This window comes from Sus scrofa, unplaced genomic scaffold (genome assembly GCF_000003025.6).
Source record: "Sus scrofa isolate TJ Tabasco breed Duroc unplaced genomic scaffold, Sscrofa11.1 Contig1878, whole genome shotgun sequence".
In the NCBI taxonomy this organism is placed as follows: domain Eukaryota; kingdom Metazoa; phylum Chordata; class Mammalia; order Artiodactyla; family Suidae; genus Sus; species Sus scrofa.
The window spans coordinates 245,699-260,625 of NW_018084968.1; the positions used below are offsets into that span (position 1 = coordinate 245,699).

At 49.8% G+C, this 14,927-nt stretch overlaps 1 protein-coding gene and 1 long non-coding RNA gene across 8 annotated transcripts in view; one reads left to right on the plus strand and one right to left on the minus strand.

Annotated features, from left to right (window-relative positions):
• The window catches only part of LOC106509271, a 106,295-nt gene extending 97,267 nt beyond the window's left edge, over positions 1–9,028 (plus strand). Inside the window, exons 3-5 of one of the 6 annotated variants that reach the window (XR_002341060.1) lie at positions 3,256–3,573; positions 6,304–6,660; positions 7,188–9,028. This is a non-coding gene — a long non-coding RNA (uncharacterized LOC106509271). Of the gene's footprint in view, positions 1–3,255; positions 3,574–6,196 lie in introns of all 6 variants that reach the window. The other 5 variants (XR_002341056.1, XR_002341057.1, XR_002341059.1 and 2 more) reach the window with 5 other exon arrangements.
• Positions 1–14,927, minus strand: part of LARGE1 (LARGE xylosyl- and glucuronyltransferase 1) — a 588,827-nt gene that overhangs the window by 31,277 nt on the left and 542,623 nt on the right. For both annotated transcript variants that reach the window (XM_021081477.1, XM_021081478.1), the window contains exon 11: positions 9,633–9,796. In XM_021081477.1, coding sequence (XP_020937136.1) covers positions 9,633–9,796 — 164 coding nt within the window. The remainder of the gene's footprint in view (positions 1–9,632; positions 9,797–14,927) is intronic.

Here is a 14,927-nt window from a genome sequence, read left to right on the forward strand (position 1 = left end):
ACTTTATTCAGACAATTACCAGGAAATAGAGTCCATGCATTTCCATACTTCTAAACAAAAGAAAATGGACACACCTATCTTGTGCCAATTGGCTTTCCTGATGGATTTACAGCTTCCTCTCAGTAATTCCGTGAACTGGCATCCCCTAGATTTGCTTCCTCTTTCACGAGGGAGGATTAAGATATTCACTGGGGTAAGACGCCCTCCATTTCTCATACTGTATAACACTTGTTAATCAAGTTGACCAGAGCCAGTTTTTCAAGAGGCGCTACCTTCTCCACGGGGTTTGCTTTCACTGAGATTTGTGTTCAGCCTCTGCTTTGAGGGCCCTGGTTTCTGCTGGGCTCTGAGATTCTGAAATTTTGAATTATCCCACTTGCACCTCAGTTTCACTGTCTGCAGAATGGGCAGACTCTGCACTCTGGAGCCGTCTGCTCACATTCTTTGAGATTTGGGGAGTAAAGGGCAAGAATAACCTCTAGTATGTGGCTGTCAGAGCTGCTGGAGGGAGTGGGGTGGAGAAGGTACGCCTGACTGCAGCCGAGTCTCCCCCAGACCTGGTTTTGGACTGTTCCTGAGTTTTTCAAGCAAAGAGCAGTCCCCTTGCCTGGGTCCCGCCTGTCTTCCCACCTCTGCGAAGAGTTTAGAGTGGGAACAGACACTCCTCTCAGGAAAAGGTGCTGCTGATGTGACAGACATCACAGCCACGTGGACTTTATAGGATGGTGCCCAGATGGTCCGTGGAAACTCAGTGGAAACGAAGGATGGAGCACACACTCTGTCTCCCTGCCACCTGCCCCAACCTCTCTCTCTTTTCCTTTAAAACAAGCTGCTTTGCACCAGGATCTGAACAACACTGACAAACAGGCTCACTGTAATGATAATATATGAAACGAGATCGTGATACGGTAAATCTCTACCGTTACCTGTTGCTTACAGGGTACTGGCCACATCTTGGCCGGTAATGCTATAAACATTGTGAGACTCTCACCACTGTTTTAGGAAGCTCCGAGAATGACTTCTTTCAAGTCATGTAGCTATGAAGTAGTGAGCAGGATTTATACCCAGGTCTGTCGGACGCCAGTGCCCGGGATCCAGACCACTACTCAACATGAACTGGTTTTGAGCCAAGAAAGATGTCCCCACCTTCTCATCACCTGTTTCCCCAAGCCAGCATGTGGTCTCACCTTGGTGTCAGCTTCGCTCTATTCCTTCTCCTCCTCCTCCTCACTCTATTGGCCACTGGAGATGGGCACTTGCCATCTGCCTCTGCCCGGATTAAATCAGGAGCCACCATGGCGGCTGACTGTCAACATGCCCTGAAAGGAGCTCAGGGTGGAGACCAGGAGTGAGGCACTCTGTGCTTTGGGAAAACTGGCAGAGCAGCTCTTCAGATAGCTAGATATTTTCAGGAGACTTTTTGAGCCCAATCTTGCATCTCCTTATACCTAGAAAAGCACTAAAATTCTTCATGGTGAGATCTGAGCCTCAGGATGAGCAATAACCTTGACTAGACTAGCAGCAACCTTCTGCAAAATGTATGTGGGTTGCAGGTACCTCCCCCTTCACCAAAATCACATCTTCACTGACCTTCCCCCCATCTCTCTGGAGCAGCTTCTCAGAGCTGTCTGAAATGCTGCTTCCCAGACTAGAGTCCTTTTTTTTTTTTTTTTACTCCAAATAAAGCTTAACTCACTGCTCACATGTTGTGTATTTTTCTTCCAGTTGATCCTCTCTTGGGGTCAAAGATTCCCCCCCTCCTCCCTGCTTCTGGTCCCTAAGGTCTGTCCCTGTGCAGCTCCTGTTGATACCACGTTTTGCGCCAAGTGTTTGTTGGGTGTCTTACACAGGAAGATAAAGGACCCGCACAGCAATGGAGAGCAGCACAATGGAGAGAGTTTCAAGAGACGATGATCAATTTTAAAACTACAGTCTCATCACTTTGGAAAGAACCTTCAAGACTTCAGTCTGACTATACCATCGTTATGATGAAAGGGCTCAGCCTCAGAGAGGGCCCGTGACTTGCAGCACAAAGCATGCAAGAAGAGGTCATGCTGGGAAGAGAAGAGGCCAAGGCTCAGGAAGGGCCAGAGCGATGTCTGGGGCAGGGGCTGCCTCAGGGAGTCCCGAGACAGGAAGCCCCACACAGTCCGTGCAGGTGTAAGGCAGCAGCAAGGGTGATGGCTGAGTCTTAAACCTACAAGATTGGGGTCGGAAGGAATTCTAGAACATCAGCAGCTCAGGCAGGTGGCTGCTGAGTCTCTGCTGGAGGGGGACCCACTGCCTACAAGGCAGATGACTCCAGGGTGGTGCACTGAGCCAGGCAGGCCACAGGGTACAGAGGGCAGCTGTGGGTTTGGACTCTGGGCTGTGTCAGCAGCCCTGGGCTAGTGATGATAGTTCTTCAAGGTTCTTACCCACATATGTGTGTGAAGGATAATAGTAACTTTGTTCATGACAAAATGGCAACAAATCATCCCCCTCCCCACCCTGCATACACCCTTTAGTAATACCCTCCCCCCTATACTGATTCTGGGCTGGCCGTGGTGAGACAGGATGGGACCTGGGACCCTCTGCTGCGGGGGATGCAGTGCTTGTATCTGGACAAACATCTCCTCAAGCCACAAAATATAAAGAAACTATAAGGAACTAAAACAGTGGTGTGCACACACAGTGGGGGCAAATTATGGACAGCAAGATACAAAAAGACAAAAACACCAAATGCCACACTTCTAAAGAGCCAAGAGCAAAAGCAGGGTACTATGCGCATGCCCCCTGCACACCCCACCAAAGGGGCATGCAAATTGCCTAAGCCACTCCTCTGACCCAAACTCTTGACATGCCCCTACCCTGATCCCATGTAAGAAACCAACTCACCACCCCCACCCCCACCTCGGGGAGCCAGCAAGAGAGCACGGGCAACTGTTGCTAGTTTTCGCGCACGCCTGGTGCAGCAGGGGTCCCAGTAAAGCCTTGCCTAAATTTCTTGCCTGGTCTTACCAATTTCTATTGATTACAGAGGCCAAGAACCCTGGACAAGAATAATGGGACTTGCTTAGGTCCACGAGACATTAGCAAACATGACCCAGGCAGAGGTGCTGCCAGTGCCTGCCTGGTGGAGCTTGCCCCAAGCTGCTCTTGGAACCTTGTGACCACCATGCAAACAGCCTGCTTACTCACGACTGCCAAGTGTCTGTCTCAGAGCTAGGTGTGCAGCGCGTGCTCAGTCCATGACAGCTGTAATTTCCTCCTCAGGCTCTATTCCTGCCTTTCCAGCACGCACTCACCCAAGTATCTACTGAGCATCTGCAATGTGGAGATAATTGTGCTGGGCCCCGGGATGACCGAGAAAGACAAGGCTCCTGCACTAGTGGAGAGGAGGCAATAAACAAACCACGATACGTTCAGAGAGCGAACTGAGGGCTGGAGGAGCAACAGAACGGGAAATGAGTGCCGGCGAGGGCAGGGCTGCTGGAGAGGTAAGCGTGACACCCGGACAATCAGAAGGATGCGCCTGGAGAAGGAAGAGGGAACAGCCCTCGGTAAGAAGAAACCAGCGTGGGCAGCACACGAGTAAGCAAGGGGCAGGAGAGCGGGTGCTGGGGGATGGGCAGGTGCCAGGGCAGGGGGCTCCAGGCCATGGTGGGCAGCTCTAATACTATTCTAAAGGCCCTGAGAAAGCATCACACAGTTTAATGATGTGACTTAATATACATACATACATACATACATATATATATATATATATATTTTTTTTTTTTTTTTTTTTCAGGGCCACAGGTATGGCATATGGAAGTTCCCAGGCTAGGGGTCAAATTGGAGCTGCAGCTTCTGGTATGTGCCACAGCCACAGGCATGCGGGATCCAAGCCGCATCTTTGACCTACACCACAGCTTGTGGCAACCCAGATCCTTAACCCACTGAACGGGGCCAGGGATCGAACCTGCGTCCTCATGGGTACTAGTTGGGTGTGTTTCCACTAAGCCACATGGGAAACCCAGACTTTTCATGTGTATTTTTAAAGACTGCCCTGGATGTCACGTGGGGAGAGGAATACCTTTCACTCTCTAGAATGGTGCTTTTCTAACCTCAGCGGGCTCAGAGTCACCACACAGGTTCCTGAGCCCCACTGTACAGAGTCCTGTTGGGCGGGTCTGGGGAGGGGCCCGTGAACGTGTATTCTAACTAGCTCCTGGGAGATACTGTGCTGCCAGCCAGAGCAGCATGGCTCTGCAGGATGGGACCCTGTGGGCTCAGTGCACATTCTCTTTCCTCCACTTGCAGAAAACAGAGAGGCCCATCAGCCACGACTCCCTGGAACTGTAGCTGGTACCTGGACAACTTGGTCCAAGGAGCAGCCAGGGTGCTGTGATCAGGATCCACCCTGGTTGGCCTGCTCTGTCCTTTCCGCATTCCCGTCCACTGCTGTGATGGGAGGGAAGCCTCCCCAGCGAGTGGCTGGGCGAGGAGCAGCCCTGCCGGTTCCTCGGCCGTGGCTGGTAACATTCATTCTTTCTGAACAGAATTCTAGAGGGAGCCAGGCATTGGAGTTGGCACGCCGGCTCCCCTAATTCACCGTGGCACTCACGTAGGGCCTACTTCTGACTCAAAGGTTTACAAACACACCCGAAATGTTTCTTCAATTAAAAATCAATCCAACAGGCACCCGTCAGCCTGCCGCATCATAATTGGATGCGTGGGATGGAGTGGAAGGAGGGATTTCTGCCGTCCTCATCAGCTCGTGGTACTGCTTTCTAGTTTCTGATTATGTCCCGCGAGTGCCTCTTGCTAGGGTGTGGAATTCCCTGGGTTCTCGGCAGTGTTGTCCGGATGGCAGTACTTGTCACAACGTGTTGGGGGGAATCATGCACCTGCCACGCTGGGGGAGGCATGTGCTTTGAAGGGAAGGTGTCTACAGTTAGTGTTTGCAGCAAACGAGAGAAGGGTGGGTGGACCGGCCTGCCTGCCTTCCTTCTTTCCCATCCTTTCTTCCTTCCTTTGGTCTTTTGAGGGCCATACCTGCATCATATGGAAGTTCCTAGGCTAGGGTCGAATTGGAGCTGCAGCTGCCGGAAAAGAGAGAGAGGGACCATCAGCTACCTGACTCCACAGCTCACGGCAACACCAGATCCTTAACCCACTGAACGAGGCCAGGGATCGAACGCACATCCTCATGGATACGACGGGAACTCCCGTGGGGGCTTTCTTGTATTTGGGCTGTGAGGGGAGGTGCTGCTGGGTCTCCTGCAGCCCAGGCTGGGAGGATGATCCGGGCTGGCCGCAGAAGGAGGGGCTCTGTCCCGCCTGTATTCTTTTGTTGATAACAAGCGTGTATATAAGGATGGATGTGGGTTGTTAATGATTACATTTTTTTCCTTCCTTTTTAATTAATTTATTTATTTTTTGTCCTTTTAAGACTGCACTACCAAGGCATATTGAGGTTCCCAGGCTAGGGGCTGAACTGGAGCTGTAGCCTCTGGCCAATGCCACAGCCACAGCACACCAGATCCGAGAGGTGTCTGCGACCTATACCACAGCTCACAGCAATGCCGGATGCTTAACCCAGTGAGCAAGGCCAGGGATTGAACCTGTGTCCTCGTGGATACTAGTCAGATTCGTTTCCGCTGAGCCACGATGAGAACTCTGCTTTTTTTATTTTTTATTTTTTTAAGGGCTGCATCTGCGGCATATGGAAGTTCCCAAGCTAGGGGTCAAATTGGAACTGCAGCTGCCACCCTACACCACAACCACAGCCATGCTGGATCCAGTCCACATCTGTGACCTACTCTGCAGCTTGGAGCAGTGCCAGATCCTTAACCCACTGAGTGAAGGCAGGGATCGAACCCTCATCCTCGTGGATGGTGAGCCACGACAGGAGCTCCAAAAATTTTTTCCTTCCAATTGTAAATTCCAGGGAGCAAATTCCAGAGCCAGCATAAAGGTAAAAAACCTTAAGGGAAATTCATGTTTGTTGTACACCTGCTCTGCACTGGGTACTTTCAAGCTTCTTTCTTTATAAAACCCAGACAGTGATCTGTGAACTTGACAATATTATTGCCACTTCATAGGTAAGTAGAGTGAGGCTCAAAAAGCGTACGTAATTTGCCCAAATTCACACAGCTAGTAAGTGGTGCAATTTGAATGGGAACCCAGGTCTTGCCCTCTTTTTTCCCTACCTCCCCTCCCCTCTCCTAAGCACCCACCATGTACAGACGCTGTGGTCTGACTGTTCAGCAAGCACCTCCTGAGTGAAATGTGCGCCAGGGCTTCCACGCAGCGTCACACTTTTTCTCTCGCGTTCAGAGGTAGCCACCGGCCACTAATCTTGACGCAGAATAGCTCAGTGATAAAGTGAATGCACGAATAGGAGGCGTGGATGTGTCCAAGGAAAATCAGGAGGCTCAGAAAGAAGGGAACCTGGGATCACCTGGAACTCGCTCACCTGGGCAGATCCTAGTCTCTGGGCTTCAGGGGCCTCGTCTAAGCGGACTGAGGTGCATTTATGCTGCCTGGAGCACAGAAGACCCACCCAGACCATCATCCAGCATGTCGAGGATAAGATCTAATGTTCATTTTAAACGGCTTGGAGGAGAAGGAGAGAGAAGTGCCAAGAACAGACTGTTATGGCAGGTGACTTACTGCTGTGCTTGGTGGCGGAGGGTACGTGTACCTGATTGATCACGGAGTCTAGGGGTGACCTGGGACACTGGTCTGGGTCAGTCCCTCATGGAGCTTGACAGATTGAGCTGGAAGGTCTGGCCACCTCCCCTGCTTCCCCCCAGCCCTGCTTACTTGGTCAAGTTCATTTACTCCCCTTTTCTTCAGCCTCAGCAGCTACGCTCTGACCCAGTATGTCCCCATTAGGCCTGGCATCCTCTCTGTCCTGGTCCCATGAATGTGCTGATGCTCCAACCAGGGGGTGGGGGTGGGGTGGGGAAGGGGGTCCTTCTCTTCCCACGAGCCTCCTACTGTCAGTCCACTCAGCCTCCCTCCCTCTCCCTTTCTCTGCCCTAGCTGGGATCGGGGCTCCTCCCGTGGGTTCTCACAGCATCTCTCTATTATCAGAATGGGTTTCCTGCCTGTGGCCCCAAGACTCCTGCACCCTGGTGTATCTGCCCTGTATCGTCTCTCCCTTGTGGTATGAGCAGAACCTGGAATACGACGGGATCTTACTCCCATGATTACAGGACAGAATAGACTGGGTCTGCAGAAGTAAGCTGCTCCACACAGCTCAGACCTGAGGGTGGCCTCTGTGAGCTCAGAAGGACCCCGGCCAACAGCCAGCAAGGAAACATGGACCTCGGTCCTAGAGCTGAATTTGGCCAAAACCTGAATGTGCTGGAAGTGCACCCCGACTCCCAGATGCCATCACAGCCCAGCTGACACCCGGATTCCAGGCTTGAGACCCCAAGCAGAGAACCTGCTAATGCATGTCCAGACTCCTGACCCGTATCACTGTCAGCTAAAAAATGTGTCTTTCTTAAGCTGCAAGATTCGTGGTGATTTATTAAACAGTAGTAGGAAACTAACACATGGTCTGAGCTTTGAATGCACTGCCTATTCCTTGAAGGCAGGAATGAGGGCTTCTGTATTCCCAGCCCCACGAGAGTAATAGATCCTTTACCTAGTATCTGCTGAGCGGTCACAGGGACTCTGGAGGTGAGAAGACTGAGCCCTCGAGAAGGGAAAGATCTTGCCTGAGATGATGTGGCAGGTTAAGGACGAGCTGGCGTCCGACCTCAATGCTTGTCCTCTGTGCCCATTTAGGCTTTGTGACCTGGGATGGTCAGCCAGTTCCCTGAGTTTCTGCACAGATGTCCTGGAGGGAAACCACTAGCCCACGAAGCCATTTAACACCACAAGCTGTCCCTTGCCAACAAGTGGTGGGACTCACAAAACAAAGAACCTGCTTCTGAGCCACACTCAACACGTGTCATTCCCAGATGCCTCCACATGCAACGTTGCACTCACTCTCCAAAACCCCCAGATGGCTTACTATCGGCAGACCTTTTCCTGTCCAAGTGCGTGTTCCTTCCTTTGTTCACTCATTCTTCAATCACTCATAGATGATAACAAGTGGCATGTATTGAATTAAGTGTGCCAGCTACTGTTCTCAACACTTTCTAGGCATTAACTCATTTCATCCTAGAAACAACCCCATGGCATCTCATTCATAGGCTGGACAGGCATCTCCAAAGTGGCTCAAAGACAGAATGAGACAAACTCCATCCCTAGTTGTAGGAGTTGAGGGGGGAAGGACATGAAGGAAGCTGGGGCGAGGACGGCCTCTGCGAAAGAAGAAGATGGCCAGGCAAGGTGGGCCGAAGACACACAGGTCAGATATAGAAAGACCACATAGCCCTTTGAAGCCATTCCCCTTCTGACAGCCAGAGAGATGTTTTCAAAAACGTAACCTAGAACATAAAACTTTGTGTAAACTTCTACAGTTAAGTCCTCACAACACTTAGAATGAAATCCAAATATTTTATGAGTTTCCATTATTTATAAATCTTAATCCATGCCACTTTCCTCTCAAGCCTCCTGCTTTGCTTCAGCCACACTAGCCTTTGATCAGGTGTCTGAATATGCAAGGCCCTTCCCACCACAGGGCCTTTGCACTTGCTACCGTGTCTGCCTGGAAAACTTCTCTTAGCAACTCACCTGCTTGTCTCCTTTTCTCATCCTCAGGTCTCTGCAGAAACGTCTCCTCCTTAGCAAGTCTTAACCCCACCACACCACCTAAAGAGGGTCCCTCACTTGACACTGTTAATATCACCCTCCAGTCTTTCAAAGCACTTATCACAGTTATAATCATTTGACTCCATTATTTAGTGCTGTTATACCGCTAGTCTCATGTTCTCCATACTGGTCTTCACGTGACAAATTTAAAACAATGTAAAGTCCCCACCCAACAAAGAGTCTTATCAACTGGTTTGCAGTGGAGCCTGACAATGAATTTTTTTTTTTAGTTGCCTGCACTCGTGGCGTATGGAAGTTCCTGGGCCAGGGACTGAATCCAAGTCACAGCTGTGTCCTATGCTGCCACAGCTGCAGCAATGCTGAATCCTTTAACCTTTTAACCTTTAAGCCAGGGATTGAACCCACCCCTCTGCGGTGACCCAAGCCACTGCAGTCAAGATTCTTAACCCACTGGGCCACAGTGGGAACTCCACGAATTTGTTTTTAAAAGCTCCTCAGGTGATTCACTTTGTCTCCAGTCAAGGATGAGAGCCAGTGTAACAGACTGTAAAACACATAAGGGTAGGGATCACGTCACAACTTCCTGATAAAGGCTCAATGAATGATCCTTGCATCATAAGGAAGGGAAACAGCACTTGCTTTCCAGCAGCAATTGCGGGTCTAGTTCACGAGTTTCCTTATAATACAACCCCCCCCCTCGAGGTAATTTTAACAGAGCTCTATTTTTTAGATTCAAATCTTTCTCCATCCTCGAAACCAACTACCACCACCAAAAGACAGGAGCCCTTGGCTTTCAGTACTGGAGAGGGGATGGGACATAGCCCTGCTTTATCGGTTTCAATGTTCTAAGCCTGTGAAGCCATTTCTCCCTTCTCCATTCAGTTGGGTAAAAGGCAGGAGTGGGGACTGTGGGGGGGGGGGCTGTGCCATACCTGTCCATGGAGAGCTGAGCAACCAGGGTGACGTCTGTGTTGTCTGAAGCGGGCTCATACTCATAGTGCAAGAAGTACAGGTGGGTTCGATGGACGGTGAAACGCTCTCGCCGGAACTCATAACACAAGTCGTCCTCATCCAGTTCGGAGAGCTGCTTTTGGAGCTGAAAGGTAGGAAACAGGGCTTGGGAACAAGAAGGGAATCCCCACGGGGGCCTGCTCATCATGCCTTGTCCCTGGAGTCTGTTTCCCATTGGATATTGTTGATGGGCCAAACAGAGGTCAGGATTCTGTTTTCATTTTTCTCTGCAATTCAATCTGACCTCAAAGAGGTGATTAATAAAGGGCTGCTGCCTTACCATCTGGTGGATTGAACCCTCACAGCTGAGAGAGATCGTGGTTAACAATGACAAATATATAAGCAACCATAAACTCCTACACAAACAAAAACATTTTCCTTAACAACCCAGCAGAACAATTTCAAATAAAAGGAGAAAAGTGTCCAAGAACATAGTCACAAAAATGGGGCAGTACCTTTGCGTGACCTGATGTTTTTCTCTCCCTAGAGCTACAGACCTCAATCTCTGTACCAGGTATTGGAAAGAAAAACAGAACCCATAAGCAAAACAAAACATCCTTCTTTAATTTCATCCAAGTTCATGAAGTCTCGGTACTCACTCTTTTCTCTTTCTCCTTCTCTTCTAATGCTCTGATGTCTTTTGCTTCATTCATCTTCTTATAGAAGTTCTTTAGTTAGCTCTACTGTTTGCCTTTCCAAGCAACTAGTGAACAAGCCTGCTGTCCTGCTAACAGGGGACTCAGCATTTGACGTAAGTGGATGCAGATATCCATGCTTCTAGATCTGCTGATATGGAGCTGCCTGATACCCAACTACCTCATGTAAACCCCACCATATTCCTCCCAGGGAGGTGTGACTATGCCTGCTTTAGAGGTGAAGAAGTGCAATGTCAAAGGAAGACAAGTTCAACAGTGACAGACGTTCCATCAGTGGGTGTGAGGTAGCACAAGGAGTGGGCGGGGAAGAGGAAGGAGAGGAGCTTTTGGGTGATGGGAAAGTTTGACCTCATCATCAGAGTGATGGTTATACGGGTGTACACATTTGTGAAAACACAAGTACACTCAGAATGGGTGGATTTATCATGCAAATTATAGCTCCATAAAATTTAAAGAAAACAACTTGCCAATGGTCCCATGGTTGCTTCTAATATTTCTTCTGTTACATGAGCCTTGTCCATTATGTGATGACATATAGTTGAATGTAGGTTAAAGTTTACACTGGCTAGAGCTAGAGTTAAATCTTCAAACCAACAGTGTAGTAATCAACAAGAAAATATACTCACGCTTTCGTATGACCTAATAGTTAAGATCATTGCCTTGACAGGTTAAGCCATGGCCTTATTTCTCAAGATGTATGCTCTGGCAGAGGACAGCATTAATTGCTCCAATTCTCTCTCTCTCTCTCTCTCTCTCTCACACACACACACCCACACACACACACACACCCACACCCTTGCCCTTTGTCATGTGACTTTTGGTCCTGCTTACTATAGAGCATTAATCCTTGAACCTGGGCTGGACTTGTGACTTGCTTTTGGCTGACAGAATGGAGGGGAAACAATATTACCACAGTCCTGAGGCTAGGCCTTAAGACAGTGCAGGCTAAAAATAACAGACATAAACAAAGCATGGCCAAGAGGAGAAGACTTGGGGTTCCAGGGAGGGGAGGGAGTGGGAGGGATGGGCATTTGGGGGGTCTGGGGGATGCAAACTGTTATATCTGGAACAGATGGGCACTGGGATCCTGCTGTGCAGCACATGGAAATGTGTGTGATTGGGTCACTTTGTTGTACAACAGAACTTGATGAAACACTGTAAATCGGCTACACTTTAATAATAATTTAAAAACAAACAAAATTCCTGGGCCAGCCTGGCGGCGGGGTGATGATGAGAGCCACGTGGGATAAAGCAGTCTTCCCAACTGCCCCAGTCGTGGGAGACAGGCCAGCCAAGATCAGCTAAGCCACCACCATAGACACTTCTCAATACACACCACTGTGGCTTCACAGGTTTTGAGCACTAGACAGCTGATATTGTCATTGCCATTTTGTGCGGGGTACCTTTTCATTTTGTGAGCCTGTTCTACTTATCACACAGCAGTTAGCCTCCTGGGCCCTGGCCTGATAAATGCTCATGGAATTCTCCAGATGGCCGTACACAGCTCCAAATGCACCTGTGTATTTCCGGAGGCCACTTGGGGGATCAGCTGTGACCCAGTGATCTATGAGACATTCCAGCTATCTTTAACATTTTTAACCTTTAGAAAGGGTGCAATTGGGAATGCTCTTTAGCTTTTCAAGTCCAAATCTGCATCCTTGCCTATTTGAAAATCCCACCATGCCAACAAGGTAACTAGTATAAGGCCAGAAAACTAGACTCATTCCACCTAAGATCCTACGAGTGGGTGACCCCTTCTGAGCAGCAGGATTAACCCCAAATCCTCACTGACAATCACACTCTCTTTCTGACCCATCAATCGCCACATACTCTGCTGTTCTTTTTTGCCAGGCCCATGGCATGCAGAAGTTCCCAGGACAGGGATCAAACCTGCGCCATAGCAGTGCCAATGCCTGCTGAGCCCCGGGAACTCCTGTCCTTGTGCCAGTGAGCTTCCCTCTGCTCCCCAAGCTCACCTGTCCTGCCGCACCCCCATGATCTTGCACATCTTCCCTCTCTGCCATGCCCTGTCTCATGTCACCCACTCTTCTCCACCCAGGGACCTCTTATTTTCAAGGTTCAGTTTCAATGGCATCTTCTCTGTGAAACCTTTATAGGCTGCTCCATTTCTTCTCTGTGCTCCTAGACCACTCAATTCACAAATCCATTAAAGCAGCTGTCTGTTTGAACTGAAATGACCCTGGTGAGACTGTGACACTTCACCACTGTCCCCAGCACTGTGCCCCCTGCAGGACAGGTGCTCAATATGCATGCACTGCCTGCAGGAGAAACATCCACTGCACACAAGAAGGTTGCGGTCACTGTGAAGTTAAGGCCTGTCCCTGTCCTTTTCCTTTTGCGTCTCTAAAAGGTGGTCATTCTTAAGACCATTCCTTGCTCCTATATTGCAAGTCTGAGATGGCTAAAAAGGCTAAGAGAGCAAACAAGGATGCTCCAGCCTCTATGCAAGGTGCTGGGTGTGCTGAATTTCCTTTCCTTAGAGCCCTCGGTGGAGGCAAGCACAGCCTCGTTTGAAAGTTGAGAAAGCAGTTTCCAGTCCTTGAGGTCACCCAGGGAGGTCAAACCTGGGTCTTTGTCCCTTGAACATCCAGCCGCCTCTCCAGAGAAGATGCTCATTCAGCCTCAAGCCAAGAACCAGATGCAGGATTAATTCCACTCCTGCCTGTGTAATCTTGGGTGAGTGAGTGAGTCATGGAACCTTCTGAGCTTCAGTTTCCTCACTTGTAAAATGGCGATCGTGGAGTTCCCGTCGTGGCACAGCGAAACAAACCATGAGGTTGCGGGTTCAAGCCCTGTCCTTGCTCAGTGGGTTAAGGATCCAACATTGCCAAGAGCTGTAGTTAGTGCAGGTTGCAGACATGGCTTGGATCTGGCGTGGCCGTGGCTGTGGCGCAGGCTGGTGGCAGTAGCTCTGATTTGACCCCTTGCCCGGGAACCTCCATATGCTGCGGCTGCGGCCCTAAAAAGCAAAGAAAGAAAATGGCATAGTAACAGTGGCTACCTCAAGGGGATGGCAGGAGGTTCCCAGAAAATGCTGCAAATGAAGAGCATGGCATTTGGAGTGACTCACACATGCCATCTATCGTCGTGGTTGTTATCACAATTAGGAAAGGGAGACGCCTGGGCTCCCAGAGACACGTAGGTGCACATGTGCTGTCCCTGAAATGTGACCTGAAGGAGACGGGACAGCAAGGGTCTGGGGGGCAGGGAGGAGGGCTGGGTGTGGCTGGGTAGCCTTCTCTTTCATGAGCGTCAGAGACAGTCCTGGTGCCCTTGTCCTTGAACCCAGATATGCCCTGGAAACCCCACGCTGGCTTCCAGGAGGAAACTTAGCCAGCCAACATCCACCTTTCCTTTCTCACCCAACCTGCCAAGGAACACAAGCAATCATTCCCCTTCAGAGAGCACACATCAGCCAAGCTCTTTGCAAAGATGGGGTGGTTTTGGGGGGGAGGGAGGGGATTTGTTTTGTGCTGTGTTTTTAATATGCTGATAGAAGCATGTGGCTTCCAGTCCAGTGAGGAGAGTGGGGATGTGTGTGGACGTGTGCAAGTGAACAGAGCCTGTATGTGTGAAGCAGGGGGTCCTTCTTTGATGAGATTTCAGAGCTGTTTAGCCCCATCACTTGAGAAAGGAAATCAGTGACCAGAATATGAGGAATGCCCGTGTGGGGTCTCTCTACTCCCTTATCCTTACACAGGCATATGCCCTTGAGATGGGGAAAATGACACATCAAGGTCAAGAGCCCCAAGAGCCATTTTCTGAAAAACTCCCATACAGGGGCTCCTAAAGGCAGGAGGTGTGTCCCATCCATCCCTGAATGCCCTGAACCCAGAACACCAGGTGCGTCTCACGTGCCCACCAAGCCTCTATTGGATGTAGCATAGCCACAGCACGCTAAGAGAGGGAACAGCAACCAATGAAAGTGTTCCAAGAACTACCAATGTATGGCCTTCCCTAGCTGGGACTTCCCTACCAGCAGTCCCAGGAGAGAAGTAGCCTCCATTGGAGTTCCCGCCATGGTGCAGTGGGTTAAGAATCCAACAGCAGTGGGCTTGGGTTGCTGCAGAGGCTCAGGTTCAATCCCCGGCTTCGTGCAGTGGGTTAAATGACCCAGCCTTGCCACAGCCGTGACGTAGGTTGTAGCTATGGCTCAGATTCATTCCCTGGCTTGGGAATTTCCACATGCCGTAGATATGGCCTTTAAAAAAAAAAAAAAAGCCTCCATCTACGAACTTCATGGCACCAATGTGGTTCAATGATAACCACATCCCTAGGTCATCAGCCACACTGGGGACTGTGGAAAGCACAGCAGGTATGACATCAGACATATGACGTCAGAGTCTATGGGACTCTGGACCAACCAGCTGCCTTCCTGGAGCTTTAAGATTATACTTATTATCAACATGGTGGCTCATACCTCTGCTCTAATATGGACTAGGCACCTCCTATGCGCCAAGTGCAGTGCTAAATCTGCGGCATTGTTTTCTTAATTCAATCCTTCAGCACTGTTTTACGAAGGAGGCAACGGATGCTCAC